Here is a 19,431-nt window from a genome sequence, read left to right as displayed (position 1 = left end):
GAGTGTATCGTTTCATTCCAGCTCTAAACAAGTTCAAGACATCTGTAGAAATAGAAGCAGTTTAAAGAGATAACAGAGTCATAATTAAGGTGAGCATGATCTATATAACTTCCCTAAACATGCATTAACACACCACCCATCCTACTCACATACTCACTCAGAAATAGACCTGTCATCTTGCCACCATCCCCTTATCGGCTAACTGCTAACAAGCCTATTTGCCTGTGACTGACGTTGATGTGATCCCTAAAGCCCCGGGCTTGGCACCAGATCGCTCCTAAGCCAAATTAAGCCTCTGTCATGCCCACCCCCACCTCCAGCCTAGTGCTACCCCTGCCATGGGAACCCTAAATCTTTAATGACGATGGAGAGCTCTGCGCGCTCCCACGACACAAAACCGATGACATCTGTCTCTGTAAGTGCTGCACTCCAGAGCAACCCCATTTGTTCCATCTCCGCTTCTTGAAAAGAAATCAAATATAAAAGTTCAGGGAGAGGGTGGAGGCTGCTAAATGAGGAAGGAGGAGGTGGAGCTATAGGACGTTAAAACAAAGATCCTCTATTTCAAAGAATTTATTTCCCTGCCCAGTGCTCCTTAAATGTTCAAAGAAGGTGTTAAGAGTCTCCGCTCTCCTTCTTGCTCTGGTGCTCTGGCTTCCGCCCACCTGCTCACAACTACCTCCAAGTCAACGGGGCTGTTTAGTGAAAATCATCCACACTGACCTTAACTCTTGAGAGTCACTGAGAGTGCCTCTGAAAAAGATTCATTTACCGGCTACGGACCCTTTGACATTCGGCCATCACAATTCCTCAGTACAACTGAACGGAAAATAGTTTCACATGAAATACTTTAAAATTAAAATGTCTGATACTGATGCTGCCTCAAAATCTGGAACAATTGGACAGAAGCAGTGTAAGGCTTTTCCCCCTATCTGGCCACCTTCTCTATCTAGTTCTCCATCTAGTTCTCCACCTACTTTGACTCAAACACAATTACACATCTCACACTTGAAGCAGTCTCCTTTATTTCTGTGTTCATCTCACTTCACTTTGACTTTATTATGGAGATACAACTAACAGTAATTTATTATCATTTAATCTGTCAACGTCCGAACATCTGCTCTGGCAATTCGGATTCAGCCGGCGGAAATCCTGATGTGATGTGTAACCTGTGTAATGGCAGCAACAGAAAGTTTGACGATCCGGCGGGGAGTGGGCTAAATTAGTGCTATCTGCTGACTGCTAACCTAAGATCTGTCTGTCTCCCAGCCGACGTACTGCCGGCGGAGCAGCCTCCCAGCGAAGGTGAGGACGAGGAGAGGGTGTGAGTCGTTTTCTCGTTTCTGCCACTTTGGATTTAATCAAAACAAACTATCAACACGTGCAGGGATCATGGCTGTAATGTTGACACGCTCTGAGTCTGCCTGAGTCAGGCAGATCTACTTCTTCCTTCTCTGGTCTGAGGTCAGACTGTGTCGACTCGCTATCACCTCTAGAGGAACACGTGGCATTACAAGACAGGACGGGCCGGGGATAGTCAGTTAGCATGCTAATTTCAGTAGATATCTCTGCAACACGTTACATAGATGTCTTTGACACAAAGTCAACACTGTTACCTCTTCACACTCTGTTAGTTCATTATTTAAATGTTTTAAATTTAAATGTTAGCATATCTTATACATTGTAACTTTAAAAAATGACAAACAATACATGAATCATCTTTGTTGTCAAATAAGTTCAACAATATCATTCTTTTTAATTGAAATGTAATGTTCGCTACTAATGTTCTAATGTAATTTGTTTATGCCTTATAAAGTGCCTTTTTGTAATAAAAATGTGCTATATAAATAACTGTTAATAACTTGTGTCCCAGTAACTTATTATCCGGTCAACAATACGGCCTCGCTTGAGATAAACATTTCATACAAACACAGTCAGAGCACATGGAGGACTCACCTGCCGTGATGAACAGGCACTGCGGTAGTCACCTCTGTCTTTACTCCGGGGTCCTTGCTGTGGATGAACAAAGATGGCGGCGTCCATATTGTGCGGGAGGACAATGTTATGCAGGACTTTTAAGGGAATATCATGTTCAAAAACTTTACTTTCTGCGAACTCTCGTAGTGGGCTTCTATTGCAGACAGCGTCCTATAACCCTAAACCTTTAAAGCTGAACCTCCGTGAGCCCTATATTCCAGCCAAGGACAGCGAGAAGACGCCGGAATGGCAGAAGACGGCCCGGTATGACAGGAAGCTGTTTGGTCGGTACGGCTCAGCGGCGGGTATAGACCCAGCCTCGCTTTGGCCCAGCCATGAGCAGCTGGACAAGATTATTGCAGAGGAAAATGAGTGGCACCCTCCTTTAGCGGTATTGCTGAAGAACATCCAGGCCAAGGAGGAGGAGGCAACCAAAAAACGGTTGGAAAAGTAAGTAATGCTAATGCAGCTAACGACAATGCGTCAATTATCGGACATGTGATTAAACTGTATCCTGTAGGCTGTTTTATTTACTCTCACTTGAGTTCTGTCCTAGAACAAATTACCGGTCAGAATATATTACCTCATATGAAATACCGTTTTTGTAATGGTACATATATTGGAGGCACAAGCTGGGGCTAAGAGAACACAGAAGAACATAGCCAGCAGCAAATACAGGTGAAGAATCCAACCACAACAGTGCACTTATGAAGATCTTCTGATATAGTTTATTTCAGCTGAGTCATTAACAGAACACTATCATGATATGTTAGATACCTACATCAACATTTTTTAAATACAATTTAGAGCAAGAGCCCTTTTGAGGATGTGTTATTTAAAGAAGGGAAAAGGAAACATTGTCTCCTGAAATGTAGTGCTGCACTTGCACAGTTGGGGAAAATCAAGATCCAGACTTTTAGTCTCCACTATAGATCAGGCTCCAATAATGTATCCTACATTACCAATAATGCAACTGGATAGTTATTGCACCTGACAATTAGTCTATAAAATAAATAAATAGGGAAACGGGGTCAATCAGATTCCTAGAGTCCAGCGTCTTTAATGTTTAACTGTTTCTTTTCTGACAAACTGTTTCAAGTCCCAAATATATTCAGTTTATGTTCATATAAAACAGATAAAAGAAGCAACATGCTGACATAAGAGATGCTGCAAACAGATCATTCTCACTTCAACAGCACTCTGCCACAGGTCCGCGAAAAGATTTCAGATTTATTCTTTTCTTAAAGTCTTCATAGTTCAACAAATATTTTAGTTTTAAAATGTATAATAGTTCGATTACATTCTAACAAATCTATAACTTGTAGAATCTGCGAAATGTTTAATGTCTAAGATATTTCTAAAACATTTATCTTGTGTGCCTTCACATATCTGATTATAGCAGTATAACAAATAGGCTACATGAAAGTATTCCAAGGGACACACCTCAAGGGGTCCCTGGTATACTCTCGATCTTAAGGGTTCCTTGGCTGAAAAACAATTGAACCTCTGAAGAAAAAGAAAAAAAATCCTATCAGCAAAATAGTACAATTGATTGACTAATGCAATTGGCTAATTGTTGCTCTGCTTGATCATATACTGTGTCTGTTCTGTGACAGACGTTTTTAGTGCAGTCACAAATAAATAAGCAAACTGATTATTGATAACAGTGGGTATTTAGGTATTTATAGACGTGTGTATATGTGTTTGAGTATGAACGCATAAGCAAGAAGAAGAGTTGGGGATCATTAAAGTTATTACAGTTCATCCTGTGAGGAATATGAACTGAACTGAATTTCATGGCATCCTTCTCATGGTTGTAGACGCATAATTTGAACCAACCGACCATTGTACAACTATGCATCATGCACCACATTAACATCTGCCGTGCTAATCTTTTCCATTTCCATCGCAGAGAGAAACTCATAGCAGATAACATGGCCAAAATGCCCAAGATGATGGCTGACTGGCGCGCACAAAAGCAAGAAACCAAGAAGAAGATAAGGGAGGCGAAAGCTCGCCGTGCAAAGTTGCTGGTAGAGGCCAGAGAGTGCTTTGGCTCCACAGTCGACCCCCGCAACAAAAAATTCATGGAAATGGTTGAAAATCTAGAAAAGGATGAAAAGAAGAAGAAGAAACTTATAAAACGCCAACAGAGAGATGAGAGGGTGACGGGCTCTGTCACACCTCCTGAAGCCTCTTCTTAGTGCTGAGCTTCGGTGCTGCAGTTCAGTCGGACATTTGAAAAAGACTGATGGCAAACCCCATCCAGGTTTTGTTTTTCTTATGTAAAAAAAACTTTAAACATTCATTACCTCTATGTATTTAGCAGTCACTAGAATAAATACATTTCTGTACAGATGTCTACCTTTTTTTATTAAATGAGAATAAATATTACAATTTGACAATCTACAGAATGCTGATAATGTAATTTAAGACAAAACAGACATTTGTGAATTACATTTGAATTATGCAAAAATACATTAAGTTTTTGGAAATTGCATGCCTAAACACTGAATTTTGTATTGGTATGCATTTCCATTGCAACCATACAGAATGAGAGATGCATGACTGTGTATAGAATACTGGCTACTGACTGCGGGTCAAACATTTAAGCCAGTTAACCATTTTAAAAATTCTGTTTTAAAACGGTATCAAATGTTTGCCGTTGAAATACTATTGACATCTTCACACATTAAAACCTTTTCATTCCAAAAACAGCACAGCATGCGGAATTTACTTGTAATTATTAAGTAGTGCTCTTAATACCGTAAAATAAAGTAATTACTATAAATTTCATTAAGTTATACAATTTCTTACATTTGATATTTATAGTGGCTTTCAATAGATTGATTAAAAATAGAATTGTCCATAAAATATAATGTCTACTGTATACATTGACTACCTCAGCTCAAAATGTCAAACACTTCTACTCTTGTAAACCATGTTTTTACCTGTGTTCAATGATATGTTAGTGTAGACAGGGACACATGGGGATGAATTACCCAGCATTCACTTGTTAAATGGATATAGGTTAAAAAACTGGGTGTTAAGCTAAAACAGCCGTAACAGTGAGGGAAACAGTCCAGTGTGAAGCGCTGATCCAGTCTTGACAAAGTCCTCCTACATGTGAGTGTCCTCTTCCCCAGGGTCAGCCTTGAGTTTAGCCAGAGCAGCGTGCACCCTGAACTGTGTGCGAGACTCCATCGAGTATTCTTTGTAGTTGTGTCTAAAGTCAAAACGGTGGAGGAGGTTAAAGTTTGACAAAAAACGGGCGCTCCGCCCTCATACAAAGTGTCAGATGAAATGGACTAGTGATGGCGTTTTATTTAATATTACATTTTTGTGAATGATTTCTCCACGTAAAAAAGCAATCTTCGTCAATAAGGAAAAAAGGTAACGCATGCACACTTAATCCATGCCACTTGATGCTGTTTTCCTGATACCCTTGCACCTACGTGATGTACGTATAATAACTTCTTCAACTTTAAAAAAAGCAATCTACCCAAAAAGTAGCCTTTTATCCAATGGTAGCAGAGTGCAAAATGCATATTATTACCCCTGTAATTGGATAGCACTTCAGACTGTTATGTAACAGGCGGAGAGCGACCTCTAGTGTTCCTTTAGTGGTAAGACACTGAGCAACCAGAGAGACATCACTAGTTCTGTAATAAAGACTTTGTAGGTGAAAACATTCTAATTTAAAGTAATAGTATAGTGATAGATATGTTTATACATTACATATACAGTATATTTCATTCATACTAAAATATGTGTCAATGTACATCTTCAGTTTACCGATTTAAAAGATAGAAAATAATTTTATGTTCAATGTTTTGAGAAATATACTTATTTGCTTTCTTGCTAAGAGTCGGATGAGAAGATTGATACCACTGATGTCTGTGCGTTAATACAAAGTTCAAGCCCGCAGCCGGGTTAGCTAAGCTTAGCATAAAGACCTCGACACACGGGGAAACGGCTAGTTTGACTTTGTCCAAAGCTAACAATATCTGCCTACTAACAGCTCAAAAGCTCAGTCTTTAGCATGTATTTAGTTTGTGATACGTACAAAGGGTAGAGGTTTCCCCCTGGTTCCCATCTTTATGCTAAGCTAACCAGCTGCTGCCTTACCTTTACTGCACAGACATGAGAATGGTAAACATCTTTTCATCTATCAACTATCTGCGAGAAAGCAAATAAGTGTGCATTCCAAAATGTATTTTTCTTTAGGTAAATTTATAGGAAGGCTGTTAGAATTAATTAAAGTAATTATAATATTTAAACTGGGGCTGATTTCTAGTCATTCATATTTTTGCTTTGCTATTATGCTAAGTGCATTACATTTCTGTCCAACCAAGTACCGTCACTACCTTCACTTTCTAATAAATGGAGTTACTCATGGTGTAGTTGTTAAGTGTTGGGCAGATTGTGTGAGGTAGGAAGGCAGCTGAATAAGGGCGTTGAATTCAGTTAACACCTCCAAAATGTCAGGAAACTTGCACATTGGCACACCAAGTTGTGTTAGTGTTTTATATGACACAATATAAATGTATACCCTCACAATAATCCATGCAGACAATTTGTGTTGCTGCTGGTTTAGAGTACTTTCAACTCTAATTAAAGCCCTGTAATAAATGCATATTCTATGGGCACAAGAATAAAAAAGCTACATGTTTGACTTCTATGTGGCAGAAATTGACTGTCTCGGATGTGGTGTGCATCAGTGAAGCTGCTATAACTTACTTGGCCTTGTGCAGTAGTTTAATAGCCTCGTCCCTTCTGCCTTGGGCTATGTAGAGCAGACCGAGCTCCACCAGAGAGTTGGGCACCAGGTAGTGGTCAAACCTGATCTTCTTTTCACTGAGCAAACACATAAAGAAGGCGAATCAACTGTGACTGTCATATAGTTACATTTTACACATTAGGTTAAGTCAATATCCTGTAATACTGAACAAGAGTTTGGTTTTTCCATGCGACGTAGATGAAGGACTTTTGAAATGAAGACTTCCTAACTCATTAATGTCAATGTCAGTGTGATTGCAACAAGAAGTGATGTAATTCTTAACGGCTATGTAAATATTTACTGTAGTGGTGGCTGAGTTCAGAGGAATTTATAATTGCTAAGCAAACATTACGTTGTCAATGCACCCAGTTAAGAGCTGTCCTTCAGGAAGTCAGGAAGAAAAGCTTCAGTTAACATTTGATAACATTTTTTAAGGCTTCAGGGTAGGGATGGGAATCGAGAACCGGTTCCAGTTGTGAACTGGTTTCAAATTGTCCGATCTTTCAGAATCGTATGCCTCCGAGGTTTGTGTTATGGCGTTAAACACTGAGGAATTTTGCTGGCATCAACAAAAGGAACTGCTGTAAACTTACAAAAGAAGGAGTCATGGTGAAGAGGAAGAAACGATCATTTATTTTTATCATGTTCAATTGAACCAGACATTCTACACTGTGTTCAGACTCAGATAATAAAACCGCTGCGTTGACACTGAAAACCTGTCGAGGCCTACTTTTGATCATGAATCAACAATGGAATCGATAAAGAAACAGAACAATAAGCAGAACAGATTATGGCATTGGTATCAATAAAGTCTTTTCAAGTCTATTCCCATCCCTACTTCTGGCCCTTATTCCACAGGACACATGGTCAGTGTGTGTTTATCTATGCTGCCAAAAGCTACATCCAGATTTGTACATGCAGTGCCCTCTGATGTTTCTCTGTTCACAGTAGATACATGGTTTGTTGAGTTGCATGCAGTGTGAGCAGGGAATAACTCGCCCCAACACTTGAAAAGAATCCACTGGAGCTCACCTGGAAAACACTTTGTTGAAGCATTCCTCAGCAGCCTGGAGGAGACCCTGGTTCTTCAAACACAGACCCTTCAGCAGGTAGATCAAACAGCGGTCATCAACCAAATACTCATTTTCTGTAGGGGAGGGAGCAGACACACAGATGTGTCAAGTGATCTAAATGTTGTCCAATCTTATATTTCCATTGAGCAGGGCCTTTCCTGGCACATGGTATTACCAGGAGACTCCAGAAGGGAGCGCTCTGCCTCAACCAAGGTCTGCATCATGCCTTCAGTCAGCTCTGGTCGTTTGCTGATCATACTGAAACCGTTCCACATGTACATCATCTCCTACAAAGAAACAGTGAATACTGTTTGAAGGCTCTGTGTGTCAAACATATTGCCCATCGTGTGTGTGCGTGGTTTTGTGTGTGTGAAGCTTTACCAGCACTGGTACTGGCAGCCTGATCGGGCAGCGAGCCTTGTAACGTCTGGCTTTACGGATAGCAAACTTCTCAGTCGGGGGAGACTTCCCTGCTATTTTCTGCTTGAAAGTGGGCACTTGTCTAAAGACACAGGACAATAATAGAAGACATATTTGGAAAGAAGGCATAGGGTAAGAACAGCCGTTAAGTAAAAAAACAAAAACATTAAAACCCCAAGTAATGTCACAGTTACTGTGAATTACAGATGCACCTCGTTAACCACACTAGCTAGCTAGTGTTAGTTGGTAACTGTAACCACAGCTCCACCCTCTTGTCGAAGGTCATTTCTGGCTCCAAAAAACAAGATGTCGACGGCCACACTCGAGGCTTCAAAACTGTATTCCACAAACTAATGGGTGACGTCATGGTGACAATGTCCACCTATTGTATACAGTCTATGGGTCTAAATAAGTGGAACAGGGCCTAAAACCTCCGGCGTACTTGTACTTGTTTTTAAACTTTCATTTATTTATCTTTGGCCACCATCTTTGGCAGTCTAACTAGCTCTAAATACAAAAGAGACTTTATAACCTTACACCAAACATGTTAGCTAACACTAACACACATTTTTGAACATACATCAGACATGGAGGAACATTAGCATCCATTTGGAGTCGTGCTTCTGTCCACTTGATGAATGTAAATCCAATAGTTGCGTATTTGGCTCTACCAACTCCTGTGGGGAAATATCAATGCTCTAATATGTTCACCAGCTAGTCGCTAACTTTGTCTGTGCCGTAAAACAAGGTTAAGAGACCAGTTAAGTTTTCAGTAAAGATACAGCCCTGATCTACCGCCTAGCTACAAATACACATCATAATCCTACAAGTTCACACAGAGTACACAGACAAGTATGTGAACAACGCCACTCATAGCTCGTCTACGCATACACATTGGCAAAATGCAGCTATATCATGAGCGGTAGGACAATGGCAGTGTGATTCTGAGATAAATCATGAAACAATTTGTGTGCGTGTGAATGTGTTTACCTAAAGAGGTCTACCTCGTCCTCCCCAAAAGGCTTGGACTCGTCGTCAGGCAGCATGCTGAGGTAAGCAGCTTTCATGTACACATACATGGCCTATAGAGAGAAACATAAAGACAGGATTCACTCTCTCATTTCTCAAGAGGTTTGACAGGAATGATGCACAGGTTTGTATCCAGAGATCATCCAACTAAATTCATTCTGATCTTCTCCGTCCCGTTTCCTGTTCTGTACCTTGGACCAGCGGCTCTCCTGGCTCAGTAGGTCTGCGTAGAAGTACGCCATCTTCCATGCGCGCTTGTAGGTGAAGCACCACATCAGCTCCCAGTAGCACATGTGGTGGAACTGCTTCCATGCATGCTGGGCCTTGCAGCCATCTTCAAAGAGTGCCACAGCCTGGTAGAACAGTGACATCAATACAGATCAATAAAGATATGCAACAGTGGCGCTACGTTGGAGGCATGTTAAATATTAACATCAGGCGCTGGTCCTCTGAAGCTCAGGGGATAAAACACTTATTTGTACAAGTAGTTCATTAAGACCCACATTTATGTTTATTGTTAAACTGAGGGGTAAAGGAGGAAGTAAGGTCGGGACAAGGTTGGGGTGGATGGATGGGTCAAACAACACAGGACTTTCACCTCGGAGACGGTTGTCCCGTGTGAAACAAAAGAAGTCAACGCTGACGTATTTTAAGTTACGTATGTTAAGTTAAGCGACATGACAACATTACGACGTCATGTGAACACATTGTACTGACATGTCGCGTCTACACATTACGTCACGTAGGTTAATTTACGTAGGCTACTTAACTTTACTTCCGTAACAAATGTACTTATTTGGACCCAAACTATTATCTTTTCCTAAACCGAACCAAGTCATTTTGTTTGCCTACACCTAATCAAACGATGTGAAGCGATGTTAACCACACGTTTAAAACAGCGACTGTTATGCTTAGGTATAAGTACGTGTTGATCTCTTACTACCAGTGCTAATTTAGGAAACGACTTACGGGTTGGAGGACTTGTTGGATAATTTACATTTTGTGAGAACAAAATGCTCTATTAAAAACATTAGATGCACAGGAAACATAACATTAGTCATCATTCTTGATGGCTATGTCACAGACGCATTTTATAAAACACACCTCATCAATGTTCCCCTTGATCTCTTCAGTCCTGCCTGCAAAGAAGAGGAATATTGCTCCCTGAAAAGAGGAAAAAATTGTTTTAATTCCAGCCACCATCATTACATGTCAATCTGCTGTGTGTTAAAATCTCATCCATCTAAAAGCAGACATGCTGTAGAGCAATTACTCTTGGCAGTGTTTAACTAAGACATTTCCATTGTGGTTTTGTACACATTGTGTCACAGCTCTGAGTTTGTTCTCTAGGATGGGCAGGCATGTAGGCAAAAGGTGGAGTGGAAACAGGGATTGTGAATTTACAAGAATGCAAGTCAGGTGGAGTGGTAGGAGTGATAGCATGAAGGTGTGCGAAAGCATGTAAAATGAAGGAAAGAGGGTGTGAGGATTCAGGGTGCAGAAGGGACTGCGTTAGTGGAAGGTGGAGTGAGTATCAGATGAAAGTAATCAGGGTGGGGATGATTCTTAGTGTGTGTGATTGGACGATAGAAAAAAAAAAAGAGAAACAGTGCGAGTGAAAGGAGGGATTCGTAAGAAACAGCTGACTGTATGTCAGCTGTAACCCTAACCCTGAGACTTTCTTTGGAGACTTCTTTTTTATCAATTATGATTTGTACTCACTTTCACCACTCAAGCTAATTGCAGAGATGTGGGAACATGGTGACATCGCTGAAGCAAAGTCCGACCGGGCAAGAAAACAATGGGGTTGTTTTATCAAGAAGATCTGAAACACTTTAATTATCCCTCATAGCACAACAAAACTGTATGCTTGCATGAAAATGGCACCTACGGTAGGTCAAAGTTGTACCAGGAAATTGCCCAGTCTGACTTCTTTTTATGCTACGTTGCCAGCCATGCTCCCATATATCTCAACAATTACTTATGGGGAGTACAATGTCTATCATTAACCGATAGAAAATGTTTAAACTTTAAACAATAAGATGAAAATAAGTCAAAGTTGTGAAAAACCCCTGAATTATCCTTTAATAAAGTACTTCAAATTATGTATTATTGCACTTCTTGAAGGTTTGGGCCAACATTTCCAATAACGCAACAGCAATAGCATTTTTTCGTTGGAGCCATAGAATCACGACATCTAATCTAATCTTTATCTGTGCTTTATTATGTGCTACTTGAATTGACTTTATTTTTATTTTGGACGATGCAATGTAATATCGTTCCAACACAGAGCATGAAACTGCTGCACAGAGAGTTTATAGCTATAGCGAACCCGTGTCCCTCTTCTGTACGGAGGTGTGTGTGGATGCAGAGTCAGAGCTGTGACGGGAAAAGAGTGACTCCCTCCAGCGCACAATTGTGATGAATGTTGATTCCGATGTGACTGAAATCAGACCTGTATCTGATCTAGGACCACATACTGTAATTCAGATTATGGGCCACTGTTGCCTGCAGTGTGAACGTAGCCAAAAGGTCAGCATTGTAAAGACAGCTTGCTATTGGTCAACAGCGCTGTTGTTAAAGCCAACTGCTGTTAATGTAATTTGTTAAAAACAGAAAACCCAAAACTGCTTACATTCAAAACTAAATATATGTTTTTGTGATGACTAGTTTCTCTGAAAAATACATTTGTGAGAGATAATGAGTAGCTACACTTTCTGTCCGGTGAACTGTAATAGATTATCCTTATTGCCACTCACCCGTGGGTAGCGGAGCCGGAAAGGTTTCAGCAGCCTTTCAGCTTCAGCCACATCTCCCTCACCAGTACCTGAGAGGGTGGTACAGATATGACATGATCACACAAAATTCTTCTTAGGATACATGATCAGTCAGAATAATCTGAATCTCAGATGCATGCACAACACTACCTAGTATGAATGTGAGGAAGGTGTAGTAGCACAGCAGTAGCAGAGCGCACAGCATGGAGCGCAGATTCATCCCCGTCGCACCGGCTTGCAGCAGAGACACACCGTATTCCTAAAACAGGACCACACATTTAGATGAAATCCATGAGTGCGTCAGTTAATGACGGAATGCTGTATAGTGGAGGTAATTTATAAAATCACACCTTGTCCCCAGAGAAGCCTGCAAACTCCAGAACTTTGAGTATCCGTGGAGGAAATAGAGACAGTGTCTGTGAATAAAGAAACCTGTTCAACTGTATGGTACAAACACACGATTATACACAACATATAGTCTGTCATTGGCGTTTACAGATACTTTTATGACCTACCAGATTAAACGCCCCTATTCCAAATGATATTCCTCCATCTAAGTGAACGTGGCTGGGTCCTTTGAGACAGCTGTGAGATTTTATCAAGGAATGCAGTTCTCTGGATGAAAAAAGGCAAATATGTCAATTGATTAAAAACACAACTCAGCATAAAAACCTAAAAACATATAGCGTAATAACGTGACTATGCAAAAAAACCATCTAACTTAAATGGGTACTAACAATGAAAGAATGATCCAAATCTGAGGACAAGATATCCTTTTCTTTTGAACCCTTGTATAGCTCAAGCTCCAAAAACACTTGATCCTACATTTTCTATAGTGCAACATAATAGCATTTTTTTTAAAAACCTCTCTATGGAACCATAGAAGTGCCATAAAAAAAAGAATACATATCTTTAAAAAAAATAAAAAATAAAATATATATATACGAATAAAATAATATTTAAAAGCATTTTTATTATTTTTCATATCAATTAATTTTTTTGTATACATTTATTTATATACAATTTATGTGTTTATTTTGGAAGCAAAACAACAGGGAAAAGCTAAACCAATAGGGAAAAAGAAGAAAACAAAAAAAGGGATACAAATAACTACTGAAACAATTGACTAATTTATAGCTTTGACTAATGGACTAATTTAACAAATTAATTAAAATAAAATTAATATATACAGAAGAAATAAAAATGAATAAATTATTTTATATTTCGTTATTAATCTTTACATTGCCACATTTTCTTTATTTCCTTATTTATTCTTTCATTGATTCCTCTTTATATATTTCTACATGTATTTTCTAGTTCTTTAAAACAGGTTTATTATTTTTTAAGGCACTTCTTTCTGTTATTAAATTGAGCCCCCCAATCCAATCTGAGAATATTATTAATATTATTTTTTAGAAAGTTCCCTCCAAAACTGCAGAAAGCAACATTTGCAGAATGCCCCTTTAATAAAAACCTTACATGTACTTTTTGCAACACGTTTGGCCATTAAATAGTCAAATAATGTATACAGCCGTATTGCTCATTAATATTACACACCACTGACATTCACTAAATAAACACTCTCTTGTTCTCTCATTACTTACTTGTAAATTAGGTAACTGTTTCGTACTTTGATCCCTCCTTTAATAAAACTCACCATGTTCTCATCCTGCAAAAAAAACAAAGGACAAATGAAGAGATATGATCACATAAGTGGAATCTTTATGCCATATAATCACTGGACACTTTCTAAATGAACAGTCTTGAAAACTTTGATAATGTGGAAACTACTGTGTGCTGTTACGTAGGATATACAATTTTAAAAAGCAGATTAGCCTACTGCACCTGTAGGAAGGTGAGAGCAGCTCTTTGGAGTTGGCACTCTGCGTAACAAGCTTCAGCATGAAGCTGCACTGCAAAAACACATCCATACACACACATACATTAAGTAATAAATAACGCACAATCATAGTCAACAAGCCACGAAGCATCAAATCCAGCTGCAGACGGTACGATACGGTTGATATACCAGACAGGAGCCTCCAGTCTTAATCTTCCACTCTTCTCTGCCTTCTACCAGATTTGTGAATATGGCTCTCGGGTGGCAATGTTGGTCTTTAGTTGGTTGGTCCACCACTTATCGAGACTGAAATATCTCAACCGCTATTGGTTGGATAGCCTCGATATTTTGTGCAAATGTTGATTACCCCCTCAGGCTTTAGAGAGACGTAATCCGTTCAAAAATCCAATGCTTTGGTTTAAGACCACATATCTGCAAATGAAATCACCTTCAGCCTTAGCTGCTTAGCTTAACTTTGAGTTAAGTGCTAAGTTAGCAAACATTAGCATGCTAATATGGTAAAATTGTAAGATGGTAAACATAATAAACATTATTTCAGCCTAACATTTTAGCATACTAATGCTAGCATTTATGTTATAGCACCGCTGTGACAAGTACAGCTTCACAGAGCGTTTTTTTATGGACGTTGAATGTAAGTAGAAAATTGTAAGTCTGCAAAGAAATTAACTACTGTTTGATGGAGAAGTTGACAACAGCAAGAACATTTGTACTGACCTTTTAAATACTGTTATTTCAACAAATTTGCTATCAACTGCATTGAAACTGTACCAGATATATGACATAATAGACACTCAGGCAATTGTACACATTATCAATGTAAATGATGATTTGTTTTTCTATTGCATATATTGTTTTTGGATGAATTTTCTTTTTAAACTAGAATTACCGCCTCACGGTTGTATGCCTCCGCCAAACAGTCAAGTTGCACTTTACACTCATGCCTGTCTAAAACGCCATCACTTCATAATTTTTTCCCTTTTAGACATTTGTGCGAAATTGTCATAATTAGCATATGCATTATTGAGTTATGGCCAAAAACGTGTTTTGTGAGGTCACAGTGCACTTTGACTATCTCTTTAGTCCACATGGACATTTGTGCCAAATTTGAAGAAATTCCTTCCAGGCATTCCAAGATATCGCGTTCATGAGAATATGTCGTACGTATGTTCAACCTGAACAAATAATTCCTCTGGCCGCGGCTGTCGCGGAGGCATATAAATGGAGAGAGACGTTTGAGCCTTTTTACCTTCAGTGAGTGATTCCACTACTGACTTGTTAGTCAAACCTGGAGACTTCCGTCGAAACCTGAAACATCAAACAATACTTCAGTATCAACAAATGATCAGCAATCATCCACTAACAACACAAGTCCCTTTTCACTATCTTAGAAGCCGCTCGAATGGCTTCTCTCATGCAAACACAGTTAAACAGGTAGTACGGTCAGAAACAGGCCATGTAAATGCACTCATGTGAATTTGCCTCTCGTGGCTCACAGGCTGTGGAAGAAGAGTTAGCAGCACTAACAATAAAGTGTTTTAAACCTAGTGAAAATAATCTACATTCACGAGACATCCTGACCTCTGGCAGACCTCCTGAGCACTCTTCATGGTATTTCCTGCATTGCTGATGTCATCGGGCTGGAAAGTCATCATGGCCTGCATTTCCAGCACTGTGGCGTAGATAAGAGCATGGTACATACTCTCATTCACTCTACATGGGAAACATGGGAATCGCAGGATCAACATCATACACATAACACTGTGAGCAAACAGAGGCAATGTTAAGAGGATAGTTACTGTATGGCCTACGCATTTTCCTGCTGAGAAAAGATAAGAGTACATATGCAGTTCTCTTTATTCTTCCTATCTCCTCTGCCGTCCCAGTCGGTCTTTTTTTGTTAGCTGTTGGGCGTCAGCTTCAGCAAACACCTCATATCCTGGAGAAGTGAAGCCTACCAGGGCCACCCTCGTGTCACGGCTGAGAGGAAGCACACTACTACTCAGTGCACAACCACAGGCGTTTCGTAACATAGACCAAATACTGCTGAGTTCATACTAAAAACGCACCACCTTTAATGTGCTAAAACAAAGTATACAGCACACTGCGACCTGGAGCTCAGATGGTAACAGCCTCTGTGGTGCCAAAATGACTCAGGGATTATTCTGTTACCTTGGCCGCAGCCTCTCCAGGCTCTCACTGAAGTGGTTGTTAAGGAAGAGATCCAAGGCCTCCATGCACTCATCCAGGCTCTCTTTCAGAGTCATCTGAGAGGAGCTGCAACACAAACATGGATGATGTGGGGGATAGAAGGGAAATCAGCAGCCGCACAGTGCACACGGATAAACATGCAGATCCATGCGTGGAGCAGGCAACAGGTTCACAGCAGCGAGCAACATGCATTTAAGTTCCGTTTAGTCTTTCCGCTAAACACGTGATGCAATAAGAGCATCATCACACAATCTCAGTGATCTGGTCATTACAAGTAAAATTCTTGAATTCAAAAATGTTACTTAAGTAAAAAGGCACAGAAGTATCATCAGCAAAATGTATTTAAAAGTAGAATGGTGTGGGAGAAAAGCGATTCATGTAAGAATTGAGATCGAGATTCACAACATCCATAAATTGATTTTTAAAAACTTTTTTGTTTTCTACAAAAGGACCTAAACATTGCCACTGACGGAGTCATCTTACACACCAAGTCAAAGTTTTGTTAAGCATTATTGGATTTTTTTACTAACATTATTTATGTAACAGGCAGCCTTTTTAATTTTTTGTAAAACTTGAACTTGTTATTCTTGAAGTCACTAAGAAAATTGGGTATTTGTTCAAGTTTAGCATGAATAAATGTTACCTTTTGTCTTAGGTTTGCCCCTGCGTGTATACATTTTTTAACTTTTTAGAATATAAAAACTCCATAATCTACACCCATGTAATTGAGAATTGATTTTTTTAATCAAATCATGAAATACTGAAAGATTCACACCCCTAACTTAAAGTATCAACAGTAAAAGTACTCATTCTGCAGGGTGGCTCCTTTCAAAGTGGTTTGTTATTATAGAATATTTTCTATTAAATTGAGTTAATAAAGTAAGCCTTCTTCTACTTCTTCTACTTCTTCTTCTTCTTCTTCTTCTTCTTCTTCTTCCGATCACTTACAAATACACGTAAGAGCATTTCAATGTTCATCAATGTGGAGCCACTTTTAGATACTTTGTATACTGATGAGTTGATTAGTAGTAACTTATAGTACTGCACCGTATGTTTTTATATACAAAAAAGTAACTAGTAACTATAATACTAACTTCAAATAAGTCTAGAGAAGTAAAAAGTACAATCTTTCCCTCTGAGATGTAATGGAAAAGTGTGAAATAGCATAAAATGGAAATACTCAAGTAAAGCAGAAGTACCTCAAAAGTGTACTCAAGCACAGTACTTGAGTAAATGTACTTCCACCACTGTGTTATGTCCTCCTATTCTAGTTCTCTAACTATGAGCTGTTGTCTTGAGTTGGAACTATTTTGTGACAAAAATGAACGACGTTAAACGACAAGGAAACGAGGACTAAATAAGCGTTTCCTGGTGCAGCGGAGAAATAATAATAATAATAATCATCATTATTTCCTGTGCAGGTTGTTGTTCACCATTTGCCATGATCCATAAAGCGAATACGAAAAATAAAAAAGTGTGGCTTGTCAATTAATCTTCAGTCGCCTGTACTCACTTTTCTGCAGCATTTGCGTCTTTCCCATTGGACATGTTCTCTCTCCGGTCGGCGTGCTCCAACACCTGTCAGGAGCTGAACTCGCAGAAAATCAAGATGCATTCACCAATAAACTCAGTCAAACCAAGCTTCCAAACTAGACCAATTATATAGAAGTTGCCGTTGACTTTCCTGTTGGGTTAAATCCACGCAAAGCGCTCCGAGGTAAAGGCACGCGCTCATCTGTGAGGATCCACACAGTTTGAGTGAGCGCAGTAGAGGCGCATCTGACTCCTCCTCTGTGACATCACTGCCACGCACACGTTAAACAGCATGGATCACAGGATCAGGTGTGAGCAGCTCACACCTAAATGTACCACATTATTATCAAGACTGACAAGTAAGTTATTATATTGCTACATAAACGACATTTGGATGTGAATAGTAAGTTTGGATGGATGAAGCGCTTCTTGAGGGAACTGGCATGTGAAGTGTGACTTTAATTGAGGAGGCACACAAAAGTAGTGTAGTCGTGATCAATTAGAAATTAAACAGTAAGTGCTTTGGTGCCACTAAACTGATTTTTGTATGAGGAAGATGTCGGTATGTGCTGTCCCACATCTCCCAGTTCTCATGTAATTTGGAAGTTATGTCACTTGGGGGCGATGTTGTCATATTTGTAAAATCACCGCAGCTTCAGCAATAGACGTTTTGAACATCGCCAACTCAGGTTCAATGCCCCCAACCTCCACAGGAATGTCTGAAAAGCTCCGCTGGAGGTGTGAGTTGAAGATCTCCAGGACAGGGGCTTCCTCCAGACGTTCCCAGTTCACCCACACTACCCGTTTGGGTAGCGCGGTTTTTCCCATGAGTGGTGGGCCCACAGGATGAGTAATACTAGTGTTTTCATAAAAGCCTTATTTTTATGCATTTTCTTTCGTTACAAAAATAAAATACACAATTACTATTGTTTAACAATTAATCAAACCTTTAAATTAACAATTTAACACAGAACCACAGCAATCACAGCAAACAAATCAAATAAATAAAGGACAAAGTCTTAACATTATGACACTTTAGATAAAATTATTTTCGCTTATTTCTTCACTTTCTCCCGACGCACTTGCATTTAAATCCGGCTCCCCCGTCTCTCTGTCGCTCTGTGTGCATCTGGCCTGTACCACTTCACTCGCTGTCTTTGGAGCGTCTGCCCCCTTTCTTTCACATTATCTATGATACTAGTCTGTCCTCACATGTGATTGGCTGCAAGGTGTGCCCATCAAAACAAAGTCCCGCCCCTGCCGGGATTGTCGCAAAAAAATCTGTACTTTTTGTATATTGTAAAATCTAATTTTATTGTACGAGTGTTTGAAATATTTGCTTTGTAATTTGGACAAACTAGTCTCCCACATGTCAGAATCCAAGCGGAGTGAATTGTGTGCACTTTTGCGCAAATATCCCTGTTTATTTGGTGACATTCATTCCCGTACCACATGTATAGAACACGACATTGATGTCGGAGACGCGCAGCCGATTAAACAGCGGTTCTATTGCATGTCACCTGAGAAGCGCAACCTAACTAGATGCTGAAATTGCGTACATGTTACAAAACAGTATAGCTGTGCCGTCAGCATCTAGTTGGGCCTCTCCTTGTATTCTGGTACAAAAGCAGGACAACACTACAAGGTTCTGTACCGATATGAGGAAGGTTAATTCTGTCACAAAATCTGACTCTTTTCGTTTACCGCGTATGGACAACTTTTATAGATCAGGTCGGGTCCGCCAAATTTGTGAGCAAATTGGATTTGCTCAAA

General features: G+C 39.6%; 2 protein-coding genes across 2 annotated transcripts; one reads left to right on the top strand and one right to left on the bottom strand.

The window, feature by feature from the left end:
- The first annotated feature begins 1,920 nt into the window (after positions 1 to 1,920).
- On the top strand, positions 1,921 to 4,331 carry gadd45gip1 (growth arrest and DNA-damage-inducible, gamma interacting protein 1). The gene is made up of 2 exons (XM_029437912.1): positions 1,921 to 2,427; positions 3,890 to 4,331. Exons 1-2 carry the CDS (start codon positions 2,030 to 2,032, stop codon positions 4,179 to 4,181), a joined length of 690 nt encoding a protein of 229 aa, XP_029293772.1. The 5' UTR covers positions 1,921 to 2,029; the 3' UTR covers positions 4,182 to 4,331.
- Positions 4,330 to 17,931, bottom strand: LOC115012341 (tetratricopeptide repeat protein 39A). Its single transcript, XM_029437910.1, has 18 exons — positions 17,639 to 17,931; positions 16,087 to 16,191; positions 15,496 to 15,627; positions 15,164 to 15,222; positions 13,902 to 13,969; positions 13,661 to 13,725; positions 12,572 to 12,671; positions 12,407 to 12,472; positions 12,207 to 12,315; positions 12,039 to 12,106; positions 10,384 to 10,443; positions 9,471 to 9,632; positions 9,241 to 9,332; positions 8,212 to 8,332; positions 8,006 to 8,117; positions 7,790 to 7,904; positions 6,718 to 6,834; positions 4,330 to 5,203 (listed from the first exon to the last, which is right to left on the bottom strand). The coding sequence occupies exons 1-18, from the start codon at positions 17,671 to 17,673 to the stop codon at positions 5,098 to 5,100; spliced, it is 1,692 nt and encodes a 563-aa protein (XP_029293770.1). The 5' UTR covers positions 17,674 to 17,931; the 3' UTR covers positions 4,330 to 5,097.
- Positions 17,932 to 19,431: the final 1,500 nt, after the last annotated feature.

This window comes from Cottoperca gobio, chromosome 8 (assembly GCF_900634415.1).
Source record: "Cottoperca gobio chromosome 8, fCotGob3.1, whole genome shotgun sequence".
In the NCBI taxonomy this organism is placed as follows: Eukaryota; Metazoa; Chordata; class Actinopteri; order Perciformes; family Bovichtidae; genus Cottoperca; species Cottoperca gobio.
The sequence above is the reverse complement of the archived record's forward strand: the minus strand, read 5'-3'. Positions and strand labels throughout refer to the sequence as shown.